This window comes from Vitis riparia, chromosome 15 (assembly GCF_004353265.1).
Source record: "Vitis riparia cultivar Riparia Gloire de Montpellier isolate 1030 chromosome 15, EGFV_Vit.rip_1.0, whole genome shotgun sequence".
Lineage (NCBI taxonomy): Eukaryota > Viridiplantae > Streptophyta > Magnoliopsida > Vitales > Vitaceae > Vitis > Vitis riparia.
In genome coordinates this window covers 2,860,236-2,883,381 of record NC_048445.1, presented here as the reverse complement: position 1 = coordinate 2,883,381, position 23,146 = coordinate 2,860,236, and the positions used below count along the sequence as shown (strand labels likewise).

At 37.0% G+C, this 23,146-nt stretch overlaps 5 protein-coding genes across 6 annotated transcripts; 3 read left to right on the top strand and 2 right to left on the bottom strand.

Moving 5' to 3' along the window:
• The first annotated feature begins 373 nt into the window (after positions 1-373).
• Positions 374-3,371, top strand: LOC117932237 (abscisic acid receptor PYL9). The gene is made up of 3 exons (XM_034853369.1): positions 374-712; positions 1,657-1,872; positions 2,743-3,371. Exons 1-3 carry the CDS (start codon positions 569-571, stop codon positions 2,959-2,961), a joined length of 579 nt encoding a protein of 192 aa, XP_034709260.1. The 5' UTR covers positions 374-568; the 3' UTR covers positions 2,962-3,371.
• A 105-nt stretch (positions 3,372-3,476) lies between these two features.
• Positions 3,477-6,495, bottom strand: LOC117932236 (pentatricopeptide repeat-containing protein At4g01030, mitochondrial). The gene has a single exon (XM_034853368.1). It carries the CDS (start codon positions 6,379-6,381, stop codon positions 3,640-3,642), a length of 2,742 nt encoding a protein of 913 aa, XP_034709259.1. The 5' UTR covers positions 6,382-6,495; the 3' UTR covers positions 3,477-3,639.
• Positions 6,496-8,306: 1,811 nt separating this feature from the next.
• LOC117932707 (protein WHAT'S THIS FACTOR 1 homolog, chloroplastic) lies at positions 8,307-10,557 on the bottom strand. The gene has a single exon (XM_034853998.1). The coding sequence runs from the start codon at positions 10,361-10,363 to the stop codon at positions 8,777-8,779; it is 1,587 nt and encodes a 528-aa protein (XP_034709889.1). The 5' UTR covers positions 10,364-10,557; the 3' UTR covers positions 8,307-8,776.
• A 389-nt stretch (positions 10,558-10,946) lies between these two features.
• LOC117931580 (chitinase domain-containing protein 1) lies at positions 10,947-16,403 on the top strand. Of its 2 annotated transcripts, none has more exons than XM_034852563.1 (8): positions 10,947-11,293; positions 11,670-11,743; positions 12,177-12,257; positions 12,771-12,855; positions 13,096-13,193; positions 13,862-13,949; positions 14,684-15,038; positions 15,952-16,403. In XM_034852563.1, the coding sequence occupies exons 1-8, from the start codon at positions 11,021-11,023 to the stop codon at positions 16,212-16,214; spliced, it is 1,317 nt and encodes a 438-aa protein (XP_034708454.1). In that variant the 5' UTR covers positions 10,947-11,020; the 3' UTR covers positions 16,215-16,403. The 2 variants fall into 2 exon arrangements, with proteins under 2 accessions (XP_034708454.1, XP_034708455.1); XM_034852564.1 differs by having other exon boundaries at positions 10,949-11,293; positions 15,961-16,403.
• Positions 16,404-17,944: 1,541 nt separating this feature from the next.
• On the top strand, positions 17,945-22,579 carry LOC117932390 (rhodanese-like domain-containing protein 4, chloroplastic). The gene is made up of 8 exons (XM_034853635.1): positions 17,945-18,867; positions 19,886-19,988; positions 20,114-20,200; positions 21,056-21,130; positions 21,236-21,310; positions 21,467-21,547; positions 21,664-21,864; positions 22,221-22,579. Exons 1-8 carry the CDS (start codon positions 18,215-18,217, stop codon positions 22,266-22,268), a joined length of 1,323 nt encoding a protein of 440 aa, XP_034709526.1. The 5' UTR covers positions 17,945-18,214; the 3' UTR covers positions 22,269-22,579.
• Positions 22,580-23,146: the final 567 nt, after the last annotated feature.

The following is a 23,146-nucleotide window of genomic DNA, read 5'->3' as shown; positions in this document are numbered from 1 at the left end:
TAAAAGATGCTAGCTCCTATTTTCTTGAAAGGTGCTTAGATATTATATAAAAATAAGATAAGTTAATGCTATACAGGATATTACCATAAGTTATTAAAAATAATATAATTTATTTAGTCCCCATCTCACAACCTCTACTGAATCACGGTTTGACTCGCAGACCAAAGTAAACTGCAAGCCATGTGATGTGTGACCCATCACCCAGATCTTTGGCCCAAAATGACCCTTGGCAAACCCACTTGTAACCCTAACAAACCCATCAAGATAGACATCAACCCATTAAAAATGAACTCATTTGTCAAGCATACGGTCCCATTTAAGGGCAGGTTTAGGCCTTTTTTTTAGGTCATTTGTCGGTGGTCTCACATAGATATTTTCCCCATATAAAAATGAGCCCATTTTCTTAGTTCGTCACAAGGTTCCTTGGAAATTATAAAGAAAAATAGAGCTTATACCAAAGTGGGTTCATTCTCAGAGTTGTGGAACACTCCTAAATTGTTTCATTTCTGTGTTTTTCTCCAAGGCTTCTTGGGAAACTAATTGCAGAGGTGGGTTGAGCTGATTTTTGATGGCTTTGGGGGGAATAGACGGCTGTGATGCGTGCAACGCCATGATGGAGGCGCAGGTCATTTGTAGACATCATGCGCACGAGCCCCGGGAGAACCAGTGCAGTTCAGTTCTTGTTAGGCACGTCAAAGCTCCTGCTAATCTGGTAAGTTCATTTCTGGGCCGTTGGATGGGTTGACTGAGCTTATCTTGGCGTTCTTTGCTGTAGTCGCCGTTGATCTGTCTGACTTTGGTTTTGTGACGATTTTGACCCGGTTTTTTTCGTGTAGATCTGAGCTTTTCTCGAACTTTTTCCTGGCAATTATTTTTCTCTAGAAAATTGGGTTTTGGATGGGAAATTTTTTTCTCTTAATGAAGTGTCAGGGAAAATGGTGTGCTGGGAATTTTATGTTTTTTTCCCTTTTTCTGATGGATTGGGTTGGAGGATTTGGATTACGTGAAGGGCGTGGATGTTTACAGTCTGTTTGGTTCTTGAGAAAATTTGAGGGAAATGAGAAGGAATGCTAGAAAGTGGGTTCACTTTTTCTTAGTTTTGCTTCTTTCCACGGGACCGGGTGTTAGAGAGAATTCGTAATAAATTAAAGAAAAAAAATTGAATTGTGATTTTGAAATGGAATGATTGAGCTGTTTTAAAATTGATTTGATTTGAAAAAAGTTTGTATCTTCTTTGTTTGGCAGCTGAGAAAAAAAGGGGGGGCCAAGGGGGCCTAAACAAGCATTTCACTGAAACCCCAACAACATAAATTATGTGATTCAAAATTTTATTTTCTTTCCTTTTCCATCATTTTCTCAGCCACCAGTCAGGCCAGCTCATTGTGTATTGGTTATGATTAATTATAGTTAATTGTGTTGGCATAAAGAAAAAAAAATGCTTTGCTTGCCCAAATGCTTAGCCGGTTTGCTTCAATGAATCTCTGATGCTCAAAATGGCCTCTAATGTAAATTTTTACAAAATTGAGGGCATTAATTGTTCTTTATGTCCATCCAGATGCAAAGAAGCAAACTGCAAAGCTGTTCACTGTATATAGCATTATACAAACTTGAATTGTTGATTTTCAGGTTGGATGAATTTTTTGTTTAATGAATCAGGTTTGGTCACTGGTAAGGAGATTTGATCAACCCCAGAAGTACAAGCCCTTTGTTAGTAGGTGTGTGGTGCAAGGGGACCTCAGGATTGGGAGTGTCCGGGAAGTGAACGTCAAGACCGGTCTTCCGGCGACAACCAGCACGGAAAGGCTAGAGCTGTTTGATGACGATGAGCACGTACTTGGCATCAAAATCCTCGATGGGGATCACAGACTAAGGGTATGAGCTTATTCCCTCTCAGTTTGTTTCTTTGCATCATCATGCCTTTGTACATATCCTTTTCCTTATCGGTTGGTGTTCTATGGCTCATTCCATGAACTGAAAAATGATCAGCTGGCGCACTTTGGCCGCATCCATGAACTGAAAAATTATCTGATATGCAGTTTGGCAAAACCTCAAAAGCTAGGTTGGGTTTTCATGGAAGTGTCTTTTCTTGTGCTTGCGAACAATTTTCGTGTTACTCTCTTGAAGTGTATTAGTGTTGTTTTGGCTCGATTACGTGTTATTAATTCAGTTTCTACTTGAGTTTTGAGACTTGAATGATTTAATGTGTCGGTTGTTGCTAAAATCGTCTTGGGTATACTTCCTTTTCTTGGTCTTGGTTCTTGACTTGGTTTTTTTCAATGCTTTAAAATTGGTGGGATTGCCTTGGATTTGTTTTCAATGAATACATTAATGGGTTGTGTAGTTCAGTTATTAATCCGTGTTCTCGTAGTGTCGTCTAGAAGTAGGTACTTGTCATTTTCCAATGGCCGTCTGACTTGTTTCTTAAACCATAAAGAGATTGCATTTGACCGCTTGCGAGTGGTTCTATTGTGATGGGGGATCTCCATTTTCTATTGAAAAATAGTACTTTTTCCAAACGGTTCACAGTGCCCATATGGCCCATGAGTCCTTGCTGAATATGAGCAAAAGGTAAAATGTCCGTGATGGGCATGGTGTGGACACCATTGAACCTCCAGGGCACTGATATCCGCCATTCTGCATATTATGCCCTTGGAGTATTTGTACTATTTCCGATTGACGAATTACCGTTCAGTCCGCCAAAAGCATTCATACCCCTTCTTTATTTTGTTCTTGAATGTGCAGAACTACTCCTCTGTTATTACTGTTCATCCAGAAATAATTGATGGGAGACCAGGGACACTGGTGATTGAGTCCTTTGTGGTGGACGTGCCTGAGGGGAACACCAAGGATGACACATGCTACTTTGTTCGGGCCCTCATCAACTGCAACCTCAAATGTCTGGCTGAAGTCTCAGAGAGGATGGCCATGCTGGGCCGAGTTGAACCTGCCAATGCAGTCTGAGCTGGGTTTAGAGAATAGGCCTGCTGAGGCTTATCATAGAAGATTTGAAGATAGGAGAGTTTCCTCTGTCAGCTCAAGAGTTTTGCATAGATGGTTCGGCAGCTTTTTTCCATCTTATATTTGCTTTTACCACTTAATTTCCTCAAGTGGCCGGAGAACCAGATTCTCCAACAGGTTTCTGTAAAAGTTCTTAGGTTCTCTCTCATCTCTTTCTGGGTTTTGTCCATGGTGGTATATCAATCTGGTGGTTGTCTGTAAATAGTTTTGTTAAAGAAAGTTTCAGGCTTTAATGTTGTAGTTGCAGGTGGAATATGGGAACTGAACCTTTGAGGCTCTGCTGCTTCACTGTCTTGTATATATTGCACAACCTCTTCAGTTCATTAATGTTATTGCAAAAATTTCTGTTTATACATGTTTTCTCCTTCAGCTTTCCACAATTTATTTTTTTCTCAGATTCCATGCGTGAATTGTTACTATACTGCAAAACAAGTTCACAGCAGTGATGAAAACCTAGATTTATAAGATAAAGGACACATTGAATAAGCTTCATTCCTTTTCTTTTGTATAATTTTACAAGTATTTTCAGGTTAGAACAACCTCAACTATCAGTAATGGAACTGTACATTGATCCTCTTCAGGTTGAATTCTTTCAACACATTCTCTTCCAACACTTGCCTATCACCAGAAATCATTACAGGAACACTTCCCTTCCCTGAAATGGTGAAACCGAACACCATCCCGGAGGAAAAGCTCCCGGGCTTTTACCAGTGATATGTATTTTGCAGCCGAGTGACAGTCGGAACATATTCTTGTGTTCTTGATTATCCTTATGGGTTCACCTGCTTTCATCTTGATCAGTCCATAGGTGATGGCCAGTTTCTCAGTGTGGCTTAACAGAATCTTCTGCTTCTCTACCTCATCCATGTTTTGATATACACAGTTGACATCAGGCACATATCCCAGTTTCTTCATTTCTGAAACTAACTGGTACAGCTCAAAATATATTTTCCCTGCATCTGGATGGGGTTTCCCATCAGAAGAGAACACATGAACCCTCTGGTTAATTTGTATCCAGCTCCACACCTGCCGGTTCCTCACCCCTGCAGCGCCCATCAATTCTCTAAGACGATCCATGTCTTCCCATCTGTTGAAAATTGAGTATAAGTTCATCATTAAGATGTAATTAGCAGAGTTATTAGGTTCCAACTTGAAGAGATTCTTTGCTGCAGTCTCTGCAAACTCGAGGTTTTTATGGATTCGACAGGATCCAAGAAGAGCACCCCAGATGGTAGCATCTGGTTTTAGTGGCATGGTATGAATTAAATCCCAAGCTTCATCAAGATAGCCAGCTCTACCCAGAAGATCAACCATGCAGCAGTAATGCTCAAGCCTAGGGACTATGCTATAATCTGTTATCATACTGTCAAAGTATTTCCATCCTTCCCCAATCAAACCTGAATTTTTGCAAGCAGAGAGGAGAGCAGTGAAGGTTATGGCATCAGGGCCGACACCCGCTTTCTGCATTTCATTAAAAACAGATATAGCCTCTTTCCCAAGCCCGAAAATGGCAAACCCCATGATCATACAGTTCCAGGAGGCTAATGTTTTGTTCTGAATCCTCCTGAAAACCTTGTGAGCATTCTTTAAGCTGCTGGACTTGCTGTACATGTCAATGAGAGCTGTTGCTACAAAAACATCTTCAATGAAACCGTTTCTTATACTGAGACAGTGTATCTCTTTGCCCTTCTGCAGCAAAGACAGGCTGGCACAAGCGCGAAGCAAGCATGTGATGCTAGCTGAATTAGGCATGACGCCTTCTTGCTGCATTTGGGCAAAAAACTTGAGGGAATCTCTATTGTTTCCCGCCTGTGAGGATCCTGATATCAGAGCAGTCCATGAGACCACATTAGGGGTCAATCCCAGACTTTTGGTTTGATGGAGCACAGCCAACGCTTCCTTACCACAGCCCCACATTGCATACCCTGAAATCATACCATTCCATGTCACCAAATCGGGTTTGATTCCTTCCTTTTCCATCTGATTCAATAGCCTTAGAGCATCTTCAAACATGCCCTTGAAGGAATATCCTGAAACCAAAGAGTTCCAAGCAAAGATGTTTCTGTTCTTCATGTTGTCAAAAACTGCTTGAGCACTGGTTAAGCTATGATTCTTCACGTACATGTCTACTAGTGAAGTTCCTACATATACATCACAGTCAAACCCATTTCTCAACACATATCCATGAGTTTCCTTCCCCATATTCAAGAAACCCAGTTCACTAATAGCTTGAAGAACACTAGTCATGGAGCTTGAGTTAGGCTTGAAGCCCTCACCTTGCATTCTCTGTAAAATATTCAGTACTTCTTCCTTATAACCATGAAGAAAATGACCTGATAAAAGGCAATTCCAAGTTACAATGTCTGGTTTCATATCAGAGGATTCTAACTCATAGAAAAGACTCCATGCATCATTCAAAAAACCAAGTGCAGCATAACTGGAAATCATTGAGTTCCATGAAGATGTGTTCCTGTTTTCCATTGAATCAAAAACTCTTCTAGCTAGTTCAAGTTTGCCATTTTTGGAGTACATGCTAATCAGAGGATTGCATAAGGATACATCTGAGTCTAATCCAAATCTAAAAACATACCCATGAATCTGCTTCGCTGCATTGAGAGCCCCCATTTTTCCACAAGCTTGGAGGACTCTCACAATTGTAGCAGTCTCAGCTTTCAAAAATGAAAATTGCATTTTTCGAAACAGCTCTACACCCTTCTGCAATTTCTCACTCTGTAAATTCAGTATAATTGCCTCATTCCACAATAGAGCTTCTGGGTTTGGCATTTCATGAAACACTTGGTTTGCTTTCTCTAGACCCCAACACCTCCCATAGAAATTCATCAGAGCACACCTCAGATACACATCCAAATCAAAACCCCTTTTGATCAAACATCCATGGATCTCCATTCCAAGCCATATATCCATTACCCTAGTGCAAGTTTTCAAAGCAACACTATAAACTTCACTATCAAATACCACTCCTTTACCATGCAGCTCCTTGAAAACCTCAAGAACAATATGTAAACTCCCTGCAGAACTCTTGAATTCCTCCACAAAAGAGTTCCATTTAAGATAGTTTCTTGGCAAGCCCACATAGAAAACCATGGCAGCAGACCAAAAATCACCAAATTCCAAGTAACTGGAGATCAAATTTTTGGCTGCAGCATCAGGATTCCACTTTTGGGGCAATTTTATCATCTGGGCGTGCATCATTTTGACTGAAGTAAGAGAAGTGATTACATTGGAATCATCTGAAGAATGAGAATCCAAGTAAAGCTTGGAGGTTGGGGTTTTGATTGGCTTGTGGGTGAGTGGATTTTGAAGAGGTGGGTGGAGGTGGTGCAATGGAACTAGTTTTTCCATGGAAGTTTTTGAGTCTTAGACAGTTACGAATGTAGACATTGTAGAGGATGTTGAATGTGGAGAGATAGCTGGGATTCCATTGGAAAAGTACAAAGATGTTAAAAGAACTTCTAGATTTTCAGTGGATAAGGTTATCCTTCCATTAAATGTTGGCAAAAAACACTCCTGAAAATCTAAAACATTGTAGTAAATATCTGTTGCTGGAAAAATGGAATAAGATCTCTGAAATGCTTTTCCAATAGATAAATTATAAAAATAATACTTAAGTTCTTATTAAACCTAACCAAAAAAAAAAAAAAGTAAACTTTTTGAAAGCCAACTGAATACCACCTTCATGGTATATAAGCTTACTGTTTAAATCTTCTGCTTGGAAATGTATTTTAAAATAATATTTTTTAGAATAATTTAAAAATAATAGTTTTACAATGTTTTTTAAACAAAAAATCTGTTTATAACTTGAAATATTCTTAACATAATTTTTATATTTTTAAATGTTTATTAAAATTAGTTTTTATTTATAATGTTCTGTTTTCAATCATTCTTCAAGTTATAAACATATATGCTTTAGAATTTGTTTATTCCTTTGGATGTTTATAATAATGCTAAACATATATGCTCGAATATTTAGGGATGCTGAGTACAAAAGAAATGTCAAAATTTACACGTGTGCCTCATATCATTGCCAATTAATAACTTTGAATTTTCAATTTTAGCAGTAGTAGAATTCGAAATAATTATTATTGCTGTGAGTGTAAATTTATGCTTGCAAAATTGATTAAATAAAAATCAACTTCTAGCATTGTGTCAGATAAAAAGTATGATTTTTCCAGCTTTTTTGAAGGCGGATATGTGAAAGTGCGAGACATGCACTTGAGAATTCTACCCATTCATGTTTGAAAAATCACAACTCTTATCTGCCTCCTCTGAGTCCTCTCTCACTTTTCTGCAAACATGGGTTCCGTAAGTGGAATTAGAATGAAGAAGACATGATAAAGTCAGATGGGTATTCTGCAAGCCCTTTGGTTTGAACAGTCTTGGACCCTTGGGAATTCCATGTCTAGGCATATCAGCCTCCTTCCCAACTCAAGAACAAAATATTTGAAATGGAAAAACCTACTTATGGGAAGGACATGGGAGAAATACCATTAAGGCAAAGGAAAACTTCTAATTGATAGGCAAAGGTTGCATATAAGGTGAAGATCTCCTCCCATTCAGAGAGAGAACCCAGAATCAGTTGAGTTTGAGCTGCCTATTTGTAGAACACTTGTTTCAGGACAAAGTATTAACAGCTATCAAGAGAAGGGTACTTGCCACCCAGGGTGTAGCTCACAATGTATCATAAACAACACAAAATCATGCAAGGAAAAAAAGTTGTCCCCTCTCTTCAAGGATTGCTTGGCCATGAAGAGCAGTGGACAATGCCTGTCTCAGATAGCAGATACAAAATCCAGCAGGCAAGACACAGGTTGTGGGCTTCTCACAACAAGGGCTCCTAGCATGCCACAGGTGGTATTGAATCGGAAAACATCAACACCAGCAGAGATGGCACCAGTAGAAGCCCTTGAGGGAGAATCAACAACCAGTGCCTTGATTATCAAAACTTCCATGGCTCTGCTCATTCTGGTGTTGGATACAGCCCCCTTATAGGCCACATAAGATTCCAGCACAGTGAGGTCTCACTATCCTGGCACTTGACTTGAGTGGCAAAACCGGATCCTTTCGACTCCTGAAAAGTCAATATGAGGTCAACCCACATGCAGAAAGAATAAAGCTGCTTGAGCATCTTACCCTCATCGGTTTAATAGGCTTAGGTACCTGCAAGAATAATTCCCTCTTTCTTTTGTTCCAAATCAATATCCATGATCGACAGGAACATACTACTAGTTGGTATGCTTTGTACTATTCATATCACAAGAGAATGTGGTAAAAAAAGAAGGAAAAACACTTAACACTAAGCACAAACTATTACATAATTCAACAACGAAGCCGAATCTCGTATCATTCACACAAACCTTTTTGTTTAGTGCTGTCAAAGGCCATCAATAGCACATTGTATTAACAAATGGGAACAAACTGTTACACACTAACAAAAATAAGCTAAACTTGTTTATCATTCTCATAACCTTTCAGCTTAAAGCTTTCATAAATATGGAAGTAAGGTCTTGAGTTCTCTTACATTGTTGTTGAAGTGAAGAAATCTGTCTTCAAGGTTCTCATTTTTCTGATGCACTTCATTGGAGTTTAAAATGTGAGAATGAAGACCCAGGAGTTATACTGTTAAAGGATGCAGTGGCTCATAAAGGAATAAAACTTCATTCTTCAACCCCCCTTGCATATCATAAAAAGGCATTCAGGTCTCACTAAGTCTAGGCTGTGGCAATTTTATAAGGTTTTTTTACCAGCGTTCTCTGGGTCGACCATCAGGGAACATGGGAACAAGCACTTTCTCTTCATCCTTCCCCAAGTTATCAACCTGCTTAACTTCTTTGTTCAATTCAAACTTCATGGTTCCATCATCTTCATCAAAATCAGGAGGTGTATTATCATCTTCATCACTCCAGTCATCTTCTTCATCGTCGTCGTCATCATCATCATCATCATCTAATCCATCACCCATTAAATTATCAACATCTGACCATTCTTCTCCCTCCTCACCACTTCCATGTTCCTGTTCATCAGTTCCCTCCACCACATCTGCATCGCTTCTGGGAGCACCCCTCCTTCGAAATCTGGGAACAGAAACAAGAGCACGGAGCTTCTCCTTGATAACCAACAACCGATCCTTCTCTATCAACTGAGAATCACTGTAAGCTTCCCTGAGGAAAACTGAGTCCCTGTCCCCTTTCAAAGAAACATAGAACATGTCGGGGTGCCTTATCAACATCCCCCTCAGCTGCTGGGAGAATCTAAACTCCTCCCTAAAATGGGTAAGGTGATCCACAAGAGTTCTCTTTTCAACTGTAAGACTCAACATCTCATGAACCACCCCACATGCATGCTTCTCTTTCTCAGACGAACCAGACCTCAGTCCTGAGAAATCAGAATATGGGGATATATAAGGCATGTCTCTAAACCTAGAAAGCCTTCTCATCTCACCCTTGGAAAGACTAAGACCTTTTGGTAGCTTTACTCTATTAAACTTTGGTGGCCTATCTATAATTAAGTCTCTTTCTTCAAGCTCTCTAACTCGCTTCTCTTCCTCCCAAATCTCTGCAGCCGAAACTGCAAGCTCAGGATCCCAATGGGTCAATTCCAATGCTGGCCCTCTTTCAGTCTGCACAACCTTAAAATATTGCGGGTACCGTTGACAAATTGTGTCGCGGAATTCTGAAGGAAGCCCAAGATCAGTCTTCAAATGAGCAATCTTTTCCAATAAAATCCGCTTCTCCATCGACATCATCAACAACTTCCTCAACTTGACAACCAACAAATCCTCCATCTCATTCCTAATCTTCAACTCCTCCAAGTAAAGTCTCTCCGCTTCTGGCGTCAACTTGAACTTAAGTGAATAAACCCCTTCTTCCACAATCTCAAATATTGCAGGGAATTTCTTCAACAGAGCAATAAATCTTCTCTTTTTCGTGAGACCCAATTCTCTTCTATACTTACCCAACTGCCTAAGAGACATAACTCGGTCTGGTTGACTCACTAAAAGCTTCCTAATCTTCAAAACCAGTTTCAGCTTCTTGTCCCTTTGAACCACATTATCGAATGGAAGCTCTTTTCTTCTCTTCACTGCAGCTCTTATTGGCCCAACAGGAACGTGGGTTTTTCTCAAATTTCTCAAACAATCAACCCTCTCTCGCAAAACCAAACTTCCACCCAAAAATGGCGTCTTTTGTGTGTGATTTGGAGTAAACGAAAGATGGGATTTTACAGAAACTTTAGGCTTCTCAAAGAAAGATGACTTGTATGAGAGAAAGAATGGTAAAACAGTGGATGGTGAGGCTTTGGATGAAGATATCAAGAGCTTGGTGTCCATGACAAGATTGTTTATAGGATTACAGAAGAAAAATATAGAGAAAAATGTCAAAGAAATATGAGATAAAGGTATATGAGAGTGAAGAATATGACTCACCTGGTTTGATTGGGCTGAGATTTAGAGGCCGAAGATGGTGTTAGGGTTTTGGGAGAACGAGGGTTTATGGGAGAAAAACCCATTTCTGAGGATATTTCTGTGGCATTTTTGTTATCTTCTTAATGGGGACTTGAGCGTAATTCTGAAGAAGCGTAAGGGTGTAACTGTCCGGATAAGTGATAGCTATGATTGTTTGGGGCTGTTTGTGTTTGGTTGCAAAGAAAATGCGGAGTTATGCCCAAATTGAAAATTATCATGTTAATTATAATAAAAATTATGTCTATAAATTTATCATTTTCTTACAAACCAAACATCAGTTAAAAATATTTGCAAAATACATATTCTTACCCAATCATACCTCGGCTCGTGTACAAAATAGAAAAGTCAAACATTTGACTGCAACCGTGAGTCTGATTGGTCAAGAGTCAAGACCACCTTGTCTTCAGTGCTCTCGCGCACATAGCATCCTCACGGTTACCGATTCAGTCAGAAATTCACAGCTTCGTTCACTCCCCTCGTAATAGAACCCTCCTGACTCGGCCGTGACCCGGTGAGTTCGAAATGGCTAAGAGACGCGAAGGGCGAGTGCCGTCGAATTCGGATCGGCGTGAAGACCGAGTCGAAGCGTCGAAGCGGGCAATCCGACGCGGTGGCGACTCAGCTTCGAGCCCCAAAATCAACATCGTCCTCTTCCTCTTCGTCGTCATAGCTCCTGCCATTGCCGTATTAGTATACCGTATAAGGTACGCTCCGCGTACGAATCGCGCTCTCTCCTCGTATGTACACCAGCAAGGCCTCGTCAAAGCTGATGTGAATTACCAAGAGATCCTCACTGTAAGTGTTGGTTTTTTTCTTTCTTTATTCTGTTTTCTCAGTAGCCAAACAGGATATATTTGCTCCGTTTTTCTGGCTATTTTTAATTTGTAAGGAACTCAAGAGATGTCCAAGGTTTTGGAAAATACCTCTGCATGCCCTTGTTTAGTTGCTGAGAAAATGTGGGAAGTAAAACTTGATTAAAGTTTTCAATTGCATTGACCATATGTAAGAATTTTAGTCCTCACTCTGTAAAGCACCAAAGCCTAATCAAATTATTAGATTCAATGTCTTACTTTTCACCCTCAGCTCTCCAATCAATCTGCTTTAATTTCATTTTGCAAAAGAGAAGTTTTAGATTTTTTCCATTTTGCTTGCTAATTTGTAAGAAATTCAGGAGAATTCCAAGGTGTCCAAGAACATGTCTCAGCGGCATTATACATATCCTGTACTGGCCTACATAACTCCCTGGTATGCTTTCCTTTTAGCCTGAATGCATTTGGAACATTGAGTTATGGAATACTACAATTATGGTTTAATGGTTCTGATTAAAGCAAGGTTCTCAAATTTTTGAATTTGGGTCTTGCTTTCTTGCTTTTGGTTATTGCCTTTTTATTTTGTTTATTTTAATCAGAATGATATTGAACAATGAAATCAGTAGATTTAATAAAATATCAATATTGAAAATTACATTCAGGTTTTGAAATTTAGTAGAATGAACATAAAAAATATTATCTAAATTAGACACGAAGTAGCATTGGAATCTAAATTGAAGTTTTTAATCAGTTTCTTGCAGTAGAGCAGTTCATCAATTTCATTCCAATGTTGATTTCAACGATAGGGTTATTTTTGGATGTGAGGGTAATATTGATGAAAATTTTTCCTGGCTCGCTAAACTCTGCAGGAATAACAAAGGCTATGATCTGGCAAAAAGTTTCAACTCCAAGTTCACGCATTTATCACCTGTCTGGTATGATCTGAGGAGGTATGCACAATCACAGTTCCTTAAATTGTAAACATCTAAGTCTTGAGATTCATTGCCTCAAACCTGGATTTCGCTTCCATAATCCTCTATTTACCAGCTTGTAAGAACCTTTATTGCCCAAAAATAGCCAGGAAGTATCAGAGAATTCCAGTGAAATTTTTTGAAAATATTATTCTAGAGGTGTCTGGAATTTATATGTTTTCCTTGTAATGGTAGTCAGCTAGATGGGGTTATCAGTAGTGAGTATGAAGTTGTGTTCTTTCCCTCAAACTTATGCTACATCTGTTAGTTTTGAGATAAATAAATGACATATTAACTTATAGTTAATCTGCTCAACAACTAGAATTTTGTTGGAGTTAATAGGTGATGACAAAAAAAAAAAAAAAGAAGGAAAATTCTGAAATCTAGTTGGACTTTTCTGATTTTCACTCTAATATAAACTAAGAGACAAAAAAATTGTGTTTATTCTAGACTACTATTGTTCAAAGTCTTCTTCGTTTTCTCATTTTCCAGCCAGGGGACCAATTTGGTTCTGGAGGGGAGACATAATGCTGATATAGGATGGATCACAGAGCTTAGAATGAAAGGAGATGCTTGGGTATGTCTTGGATCTTCCTTTTTTTCCCTTTATTTTTCTTTGTTTGTTTGTTTGTTTGTGTTTTTTTTTTTTTTTCCAAAACAAAAGTTTATGTCATTGCCAAGTGATTGAAAATTTTCAGATCAATCTAGAAATGTTGTTGTATTTCCATTTACAGTTTAATCACAACCACTGTTAGTCTTCTGCAGATCTGCACCAACAATATATTTTATGTTTCTAAGCTACTCTCTTTATTTATAGGTGATTCCTAGAGTTGTTCTGGAAGCCATTCCTAAGGAGTTGCTTCGAAAGAAAAAGCAGAGGGATAAAGCAATTGAAATGATAATAACAGAGTGCAAGTAAGCTTAAACCGCAGAGACATGACTAGGCTCTTATTGATATAGATCTTGAATGGATTTTATCTCTAAATTCCATGCATGATCATTAAATGGAAATTGATTCTGTGTTAATGCGGTGCTCATGTCAATAAGGGCGATAAGTGGAGATCATGCTACAAATTAGATGCCTATGATATCCCATTAAAATATGGGGTGCTTGTAGGGTGATCAGAGGAGATTTGCTACTTACAGCATATGCATAATATTCCTAAAATGGAGCAGGTATTGGGTTAGGTTCAGGTTGAGTAGTTTGGGTTGAGTTCAGCTTAGGCTGAAACTACACAACTGACTCCATTCCTCAACTTGATACATATAAATATATTTAAGAAATTAAGCATATTTTGGAAAAGCAAATAATATTATTAATTATGTAATAGAGCTGCCTCTTTCCTTCTCATTCTCCACCAAATCAGGGGAAAAAAAGAGAAAAAGAACAGAAGACAATGGATTTCCAGAATCCAAAGCAGAGGAAATAGCACAAATGTTCCAGATTCTGGTTATCCTTAAATATATGTAGACAAAATGCGACCTACTATGTGGTTTGGAATGAATAAACAGTTTGTGCTGCCGTTTAATCTGATTCAATGAACCCTTTTCTATATTTTATTGGATTCTCTTATTAATTATAGGGAAATGGATTATGATGGTATAGTGCTAGAATCTTGGTCGAGGTGGGCAGCCTATGGTATCTTGCATGATCCAGAGATGAGGAACATGGTAAATACTATCTTCTCTAATGGCTTTTATTTTTCTTCTGGCTTTCCCTTCTCTCTTAATTTCTTTTAGTAAATTTTTGCTATTGCTAATTTCAGTTGTTAAGTTTAGATACTTTCTTGAACAACTTTGTAGTAAGACACTATGGCCATGTTTGGTACGTGGGAATAGGAAATGAGAATGAATATTTTGTTATCATTCCTATTTCTCCTTGGATAGAAATGAATTTGGTCATTCAAATTCTTGTATTTTTAGCTACACCTAGGAATGTAAGGTTGGAATGATGATTTATTTCCATTTCAATGTTTGGTAACGATGAGAATGAGAATAGAAAAAGAAATGACTCGACCATAATATCCTTACATATAGTTTAAAGTAATTTTTTAATTTCATTTTAAAAGAACATCTTTTGAGAGTTTTTTTTTACTAAAATAATAAGAGTAAGAAAAATAATATTTAATAAATAAAAGCCAGCCAAAAAAAGTCATACAAACAAATGGAGATGAAGGGGTAAAATAGCAATTTAGCATTTGCAAACCTTTGGACATATTCATCTCCTTTCCCCATTCCTCCCCCAATCCCACCCACAAAAGGCATAGATGATTCCTTGTATATTTCTTACATTGTAGCATTTCAATATTTCAAATTGTGTGTTTGCTAGGAGATGAAACTATCAGCCTTTTCTTTCACTTGGAAATGTGTGAGATTTGTTGGATCTTTCTTTTTTGCAAGTTTAGGCTTTGCAGTTCATAAAACAGCTTGGACAAGCGCTGCATTCTGTGAGCTCAGAGAAGAATGGTAAACAAGGTTTGCAGCTGATTTATGTTATAGGTCCAACACGCTCAGAGAAGCTTCAAGAGCATGATTTTGGGCCAGCAGATCTTCGGAGTTTGAGTGATTATGTAGATGGATTTTCCCTTATGACTTATGACTTCTCAGGTCCTCATAATCCTGGGCCGAATGCACCTTTGAAGTGGATTCATTCCACCCTGCAGCTTCTCCTTGGCAGTGTGGGTAAAAGTGATCAGAACCTGGCACGGAAGATACTTCTTGGCATTAATTTCTATGGGAATGATTTTGCCCTTTCGAAAGGTATGTTGAGTTTACATACATTTCAATTTTTCTCTAGATGATTGGAGTTTCCTGTTCCTTCATGAAACAGTCATTTGGACTGAGCTCAAACACTTCCGTCCCTAGAGTGAAAATTCTGATTAGTTGTGCAGACAGTCTCCTAATGGGGGAATTCTGGGTTTTCATTGAGCCCGGTTTGATCTGATCTCTCTTGCCTTGGATTGGAAAGGACTTGAACTTTTTGGGCTATGTTTGGTTTATGGAAAATTTGAGGGAAAACGTGAGGGAAAGAAAATAAAGAAAAAAAGTAAAGAAAGATTAAAAATAGATTTAAGACCACTAAATTATTTTTATATATTACTACAAACTCATTTTTTCTATTTTACCATGTCTATATAAAGAGTAAATAATTTTAAAATGCATAAATTATTATTATTTTTAATTATATTTTATTTTCTTTTGTATTTTCTATAGTAAAACTAAACTTGAAAATACCATTCTCCTTGGTTTTTTTCTTTACTTATGCAATGTTTGGTTGTTGGAAAAATTGAAAGAAAATTCAAGGGAAAGAAAATAAAAAAAGATAGAAAGTTAATAGATTATTTTTATGTATTTTAAACTCATTTCACTTATTTTTCTCTTCTGACAAACCAAAAACAAGAAATAATTTTTTTAGCATTTTTTTTTTCTTTTTTTAATACTTAGCCGAACCAAACATAGCCATAGAGATATAAATGAGAGACAATCCTTCTGATACAACCCCTAAGCAAAACACTTCATGGGTCCAGACCTGTTCAATGATCAAAAGATCAAATGTTCAATCAATCTTGACCTTCTGCTAGTTGACACATCTGTGGAGTCATTTGAGGTGACTGGTAGTAAATCCCAGTTTACTAGAAATTAGAGGACTCTCCTGTTAAAAATTGATCTTCAGGAACTGCAGGTGGAGGTGGTGGAGCAATCACAGGAAGGGATTATCTAGCCTTATTGGACAAGCACAAGCCGGTATTGCAGTGGGAGAAGAACAGTGGGGAGCATTTGTTCTTTTATTCGGATGATCACCATGCCAAGCATGCAGTGTTCTACCCATCACTAATGTCGATTTTTCTCAGGCTAGAGGAAGCTCGTTCATGGGGTGTTGGCATCTCAATCTGGGAAATCGGCCAAGGTTTGGATTACTTTTTTGATCTTCTGTGAAGATTACATCTCTTCTCTTCTGGGTCATGTATTATAATTCTGTTTATTCGTTCTTAGCTCTTTAAGTTGTAGCAGAGTTTTGACATGCAGCTTCTTAGGTTGTGCTGCAGTTGCTTCCAGGCAAGGTCCTTTCCATAAAAAATAAAAATTAAAAATTAAAAAATTAAAAAAGAATCTACTTAAAACTTTTATTTTTGGGTCAAAGAATTTATTTATTTATTTTCTAAAATTTCTTTTGTCCAAGTATATATTAGATTAGACACAATTCAGAACTTTGAGTGAACTTAGGCAATCATAGTTGAGGTTTTTGGATTTTTTTTTCATGCATTTTTGGCTAAATAAATTTTTTAAGTAAATTTTGCTAAAAGAAACCTTAAAATTTTCCAAAATTTTGAGATTTTTGGGTAATTTTTTTTTTTTAGAACAATTTTTAAAAATGGTTTTTGAGAATGGTTTTTAAAAATTTTATTTAATATTTTGTAGAAAAAAATATTATTTTTAGGAATTTCAAAATTTTTAACTTGTTTTATATATTTTAAAAAAATATGTTTTAAAAATATTTTTTATATATAGTATTTTATTTTAATTATTTTTTGTGTATAATTTTTTTTTAAATAGTCATAAAAATAAATAAAAATAATTAAAATAATATTATGTTTTTTATTTTTAAGAGTAAAAGGTTATTTTTGATTTTTTATCTTTTTTTTAGGAAAAAAAAAGTGTTTTCAAAAATAATTACCAGTGACTTAAATATCCAATGTTGAAAATATATCTGAAACAGATGGCAGAATATAAAAAAATATTTTGAAAATTTTCATAGTTATTTTATAATTTTGAAATTTAGTTGGATACAATGAGAATCATTAATTTGACAGGACTGTTACATAATTTTTGGTGACAAAGATAGTAATAGGTCCAAAAAGGTTGGAAGATATTGTAGCGTTGTTCCACTCATGGAGAGTGGGATCACGTGATATGGTTCACAAGACGCACCACATCACATAACTCCAATTATCTATCTTTCTTCAAATCAAAAGCCAAATTTTATTAAAATTGATTAAAAAATTAATACATAAATAGTTCCCTTTTTTTATCATGAGAATTCATGAGAGAAATTTCTTTTATGTCGGCAAAGTAAATTTTAATATTAGATTCTAATAATTGTAATTTTAACAAATTAAAAACATCTTTAAAATGAGATTTATGATTGATTGCAACATCAGTCCTTTTTCTCGATTTACATTACATATAGAAACAAATGAATATATACCACAGAGAATATGTTTTATTTTTAAGGGAATTTATTATTTTTATTTTTAAAAATATAGGATTAATTTTATTTCTCTTTTTTAAAGTTTTGATTAAATATGTTTAAATTTATTGGTTTAAAATTTTATTAGATACTTTTTCTATTTTTTTTATATGTTATTTTCAATAATTTTTTCTCACTTATAATAAAAAAAGCTTAATAAAATTATATAAATATTTAAGTATTTATTTATTTTTATAACGAGAATTATTTTTTATAAAAAAATATTATATTAGATTTCTAAAATTAGGTTGCAATGCCTTTTAATCAAATAACTTTCTTTTTTTTCTTTTTTTTTTTGTCTTTTCCTTTGTACTGTTCTAAAGTACAGTGTACTGTAGGAGGCTATTGTGTTTTTATTGTAGAATTTTCATGGTCGACGTATCTCAAAACATTTTCTAGCCACACAAACACAAGAGCATGACCATCAACCCATCAACCCATCATGATCAGAGGTCACCAACTCTCATCCTCAATAGCCACGTGGACAAATTCCCATCGTTCTTTCCAGCCCCACCGAAGAACAGACCAGCCAGATTGCACCCTCTCAAGCTAAGCCTCTTTCATCATCATCTTCCACAAGAAAAGAAACCCAAAATCCTCATATTTTTTTACTTTATTCAAATCTTCCCATCAATTATTCTGAAAACCCATATACCAATTTGTTGTATTGAGGTCTTAGAATTATGCCATGGGGGCCCTTAATTTAGCAGGCTTGACTCCACTGTCAGTTCTTCGTGATAGAAGAACAGAACCCAGAAAAATCTCATCACTCCCCGCAGTTTCTGCGCTGAAAATCTCAAGTTCTGCCACTTTTAACACCACCCCACCAGCTCTACAAGAGTGTTTCACTAGGAGTTTTCATGGTGGTCTGGTGCTACTTTCATCTGTACTCGGCCCTGGGGCTGCCGCAGCTTTGACATATGAAGAAGCTCTGGACCAATCAGTGACCACCTCCACTTCTGGGGGCATTATTGAGTTTGATGCCAATGGGTTTCTTGACAGAGTGATCAGCTTTGGGGTTGAGAACCCTGCAGTTGTGGCTGGTGGGGCTTTGATTTTGGTGGTGCCATTGGTGTTGTCTCAGCTTCTGAAGAAGCCTAAGCCATGGGGGGTTGAGTCTGCAAGGAATGCTTATGCAAAATTGGGGGATGATGCCACTGCTCAGTTGCTTGATATAAGAGCACCGGTGGAGTTTAGGCAAGTGGGAAGTCCGGATATCAGGGGTTTGAGGAAGAAACCGGTGGCGATTCCATATAAAGGTGGAGATAAGCAGGCGTTCTTGAAGAAGCTTTCTTTGAAGTTCAAGGAACCAGAGAATACCACATTGTTGATTCTTGACAAGTAAGGCTCTGGATCCAAATTGCACCATTTTTCACTCATTCAATGTGAAGAAATTGTTCATCCTGCCAGTTATTTGGTGTTTAGGCATTTGCATTGTTCTTTGGTTGTGTTTGGTTGCATGTAATTGGGATCGGGATTGGGATTGTGGCCTCAATTCCATATCCACATTTTGGTTGTTTTAAATGGCAGTGGATATGGAATTGAATTTAAGTTCCACAGAATCCAAATCCAAGAAAATCAATTCCACACTCCCAAGATAAAGCAGGATAAGAATTGGAATTCCAAATTAAATCCAGTTCTTCACAAACACAAGCAGTCTTAAGTTTGTGGCTAAGAAATTTTTAGGCTTGTTCTGGCCATGCAGATATTGCTTCTGGTTAATTCTCAGATGTACTGTAATTTATTTACCGTTCCATCTCCAACAACACGAGAAATTCCAGAATCTTCATGTAAATTTGGCATAGCATTTCTTTCTTGGATGTGGACATTTTAGATATTCCAATTCCTGTATGAGTGACTGAGTGAGAAATCCATGCAATTTCCTAATTTATCGGTTTCCACAGATAGAAAAACACAAAAGCCAATGCATGAATAAAATCAAGGACGATTCATAATACTGCAAAGTCATGAAGGCTTTATTTTTTGTCCCTATTTTCTTTTGAAAATTTCCCTTTTCTGAAAATGTTATTCAATCTCATCAAAGCCTATTTCAAATATTCATGGTCTGTGACATGGATGCTGCTTGACCAGTTCAGCATGTGGATGCCATGTCTTCAATTAACCATGGGATTAAACCAACAGTTTATAAAAGTAATGAATAAATAAAATAAAATAAAATCATGGTAGCGTTACATTTACCATGACCTGGAACCAATTTTAAATTTTCATTTTCTCCTGGTCCTAATGTTCTGTAATTTCACAAGTAGATCAGGTAATGAAGCTTGAGTTTTGGGTTAGTTCTTTGTTTCCTAGAGCTAACATGTGAAGCTTTGGTTGCTGTCTTTATACTGTATGTCAGATTTGATGGGAATTCTGAAATGGTTGCTGAGTTGGCCGCTGTTAATGGATTCAAAGCTGCTTATGCAATAAAAGATGGTGCAGAAGGACCCCGAGGATGGATGGTCTTTACCATTCTCATTTCTGTTTTATTATGTTTTCATTCTTTACAGCAATCTATTGCTACTTGAAATTGTCATTGATGCATTTATAATAGTCAGAAACTCTGAGATGCATTGTATTATTGCAGAATAGCAGCCTTCCCTGGATACTGCCAAAGAAAACATTGAGTCTTGACCTTGGAAACTTTGCTGAGTCTATCAGTGATGCACTTGGAGTATGTATCTCAGTCTTTTGATTGCTTATTGACTCTAATTTTTTCTTTTTTATCTTCATGGATTTGTTAAGAACTATGGTTAGATTGAAATATTAAAGTACCTATCTGGGTTTTTTCTCTTACTGCCCTAAAGCCAGCTATTTCATCATAGATAATGTGATGAACAATAATGCTGGATTGGTATTTCTTAAATGAGGATGAGAAGCAAGTTGCAATTCAAGGAATGGGTTTATAAGAAATGAAAGAATTCATTAGATGAACGAGGCATCCCCCTGATGGCACAAAGTTATCTAAAGTCAGCTAAGACAACTTGTTGTATAAAAGGAATAACAGTAACTGAATTTGGGATGAGAAATATTGTTTGTACTGAAAGGCCATAAGGATAAGAGAAAGATGAAAAGAGCATGGGAAAATTGATATGATGACTATGCTTGAACAATCAAATAGGTATTAAATAGATTAGACTGTCGAAACGAGCTTCACATGACTGACCACAAATTGGACTTGGTTTGTCGAGTTAAGTCGATCTCTGGAGTCTGACCAAGTGTCCTCAGTTTTTAGGTGTGAAAAAATGCATGTCTATCTCAGGTTATGAATGATTTTATTTCTTCAGTTTCTTTTGCATGAAACTCCCTGCCTCTATACTAATGTATCCACTTCAAGTTGTATTTGTATGAGTTGTAACTCTTAATATCATCAAATGAACTTAGGATTGAGTGGGTATGTTGGCTTTCTGAGGTTCATGTGACTAATAAATAATAGTCTATGCTCTTGTACTAGGATCACAGCTTTTTAAAAAATTAGGGTTTAGTAGTGAGCTTTTCTATGTGATTTACGATAAAAATAAATGTGCAGGAGGGTATAGATGGCCTGTCTCTTACTGTTGGACTGGCAGCAGCTACTGGATTGGGTTTATTGGCATTTTCAGAGGTTGGGGTTGTTCGGCTTTTGTGTCTCTTGCTTATTGATATTTATTTAACATAGTGCTTGCGATGAGAAATTCAACATTGGTGCCTTTGGTTGACCTTTTCAGAGGTAGAAACACTACTCCAACTTTTAGGCTCGGCTGCAATTCTGCAGTTTGTCAGCAAGAAATTCCTATTTGCTGAGGTTTGTCTGCAGTACTTTTCTGAACTTTAAGATTTTCTATTTTCTTGAAATTCTTTAAAGGAAGGTGCCTTGTGGCTGTGGAAAATGTTCATAATGTGCACCACCCAACTACAATTCCGTGCAACTGTTTTATTGTGAGGGTCACCCTTTTCACAGGATCGAAAGGAAACTCTGCAACAAGTTGATGAGTTCTTGACCACCAAGATTGCCCCTAAAGATTTTGTCGATGAGATAAAGGTATTCACACTTGTTGGAAACTATAACATTTCTATTCCTCATTCGAGAACCCCAAAAGTCTCCATCAAATATTTCTAAATTCACTCTTTCTGTTCTAATTTACCTGGGTAATTCAGGATATTGGAAAGGCTCTTCTACCATCACCCGCGTATGGCAACTCTCTTCCCGCACCTGCAGTGGCAACCCCAGAACCTCCCACGAGCACCGAGCCTAAAGTAGAGGCAGCTGCACCACCAGAAATCAATTCAGTCCCCAAACCAGAAGTTCAAGCAGAATCAATTCCCAGCCTTTCAAGACCTTTATCTCCATACCCATATGTAAGCATTCTATAAATTCTTTGATTTTCTTTTTCCCCTTTCATCCAGTTGAGGAATTTGAAGTTCATTAGCCACCTACAAGTGGCTAATACATTTTTGCTGCTTGGTGAAGATCACTGAGCTACCATTGCTAGTTCTTTTCCATGTGATATAGTAATGAACTTGCCCGGATAATTGAAGGCTTGTTATGCTGATAATCCAAGAATCCCATGGAAAGAACAGAAAAAGGGGGAAAAAAAACCCCTTGGCAATATCCTCATCCTGACGCAGACATTAGCTTTTGGGCAAAATAACTTACCCTTTCCATCTATGTTCTGATCAAACTGTTTCCTTTCTCTTGGTCCTTTTGGCTGCAGTATCCCGATTTCAAGCCACCGACATCTCCTACACCTTCACAACCATAGAGTTTCAGTTGCACTGGAATCTCCAACAGTAGACATTTCCACAATAATCAGCTATTTGGCGGGAATCTCCAAACCATCTTTGTGAGTAATGCAACTTGTGTTCATGTTATATGACATTCTCAAGCTTAGCTGTACCTCTTGAACCGAAACAATATTACACTGCCAAGAGTTTGAATGCTTACTAGTGTGTTCTTCCTATGCTATTCATTTTGCTTAATGTAGTTTTTGGAGATTTTGTAAATCCGGATATTGTACTGCCTCTGTTTCTATGTAGTAATATAAATACTATTTCTTTCCCAGTCATGGATCAATCCATCTGAAAATTCAGTATATCAGTAGAAGTTACAACTCTTTTGTTTAGGGTGGATTTGATTTTGAAGTTGGCATGCAGGCCATGGAGGAAACTTAAATGAAAAACTCCAAGTTTGTAAAGTTGTTTTTGTTATAATGGAGTGATAACTGATAAATATGGATTAATTCAGCGGATTATCTTGCAGAAGGCAACCCTTTTCCGGGAAAATTATTGCAGACATTGATGCTAATGAAGTTTTTCTCCCATTTTGATTACAGACTTCATCATGGTTGTTTTCTTTGAGCTTGTAGCTTCAGAAAAAGTGCATGAAACCTGGGTTCAAAATAATCTCATCAGTGCGATCTTGCTTTCACATTTTTTCTTGTTAGTTGGAGCTGTTTGGTTTGCAAGAATATTTTGATAAGAAATCAAAATCAAGTGAATACTTTCTCGCCCGTTTGTTGTCCTACACACCCACTTGCCATGGGTCCATAATGGTCTCTGAATTCGTTGTTCTATGTCTTGGGGATTTTTTTTTTTCTTTCACTTTCTTCTTTTTTATATTTCTAAAATATAATTTGCTCGT

Bases quoted from the DNA above. Each gene is read 5' to 3' on its own strand.
- LOC117932390 (XM_034853635.1), top strand. From the start codon at position 18,215: ATGGGGGCCCTTAATTTAGCAGGCTTGACTCCACTGTCAGTTCTTCGT. The intron at 20,201-21,055 runs GTATGTATCTCA...ATAAATGTGCAG, and splicing joins CTATCAGTGATGCACTTGGA to GAGGGTATAGATGGCCTGTC. The intron at 21,131-21,235 runs GTTGGGGTTGTT...ACCTTTTCAGAG, and splicing joins GTTTATTGGCATTTTCAGAG to GTAGAAACACTACTCCAACT.
- LOC117932236 (XM_034853368.1), bottom strand. From the start codon at position 6,381: ATGGAAAAACTAGTTCCATTGCACCACCTCCACCCACCTCTTCAAAAT.
- LOC117932237 (XM_034853369.1), top strand. From the start codon at position 569: ATGGCTTTGGGGGGAATAGACGGCTGTGATGCGTGCAACGCCATGATG. The intron at 713-1,656 runs GTAAGTTCATTT...TTAATGAATCAG, and splicing joins TCAAAGCTCCTGCTAATCTG to GTTTGGTCACTGGTAAGGAG. The intron at 1,873-2,742 runs GTATGAGCTTAT...TTGAATGTGCAG, and splicing joins ATGGGGATCACAGACTAAGG to AACTACTCCTCTGTTATTAC.
- LOC117931580 (XM_034852563.1), top strand. From the start codon at position 11,021: ATGGCTAAGAGACGCGAAGGGCGAGTGCCGTCGAATTCGGATCGGCGT. The intron at 12,856-13,095 runs GTATGTCTTGGA...CTTTATTTATAG, and splicing joins GAATGAAAGGAGATGCTTGG to GTGATTCCTAGAGTTGTTCT. The intron at 13,950-14,683 runs GTAAATACTATC...TTGCAAGTTTAG, and splicing joins ATCCAGAGATGAGGAACATG to GCTTTGCAGTTCATAAAACA.
- LOC117932707 (XM_034853998.1), bottom strand. From the start codon at position 10,363: ATGGACACCAAGCTCTTGATATCTTCATCCAAAGCCTCACCATCCACT.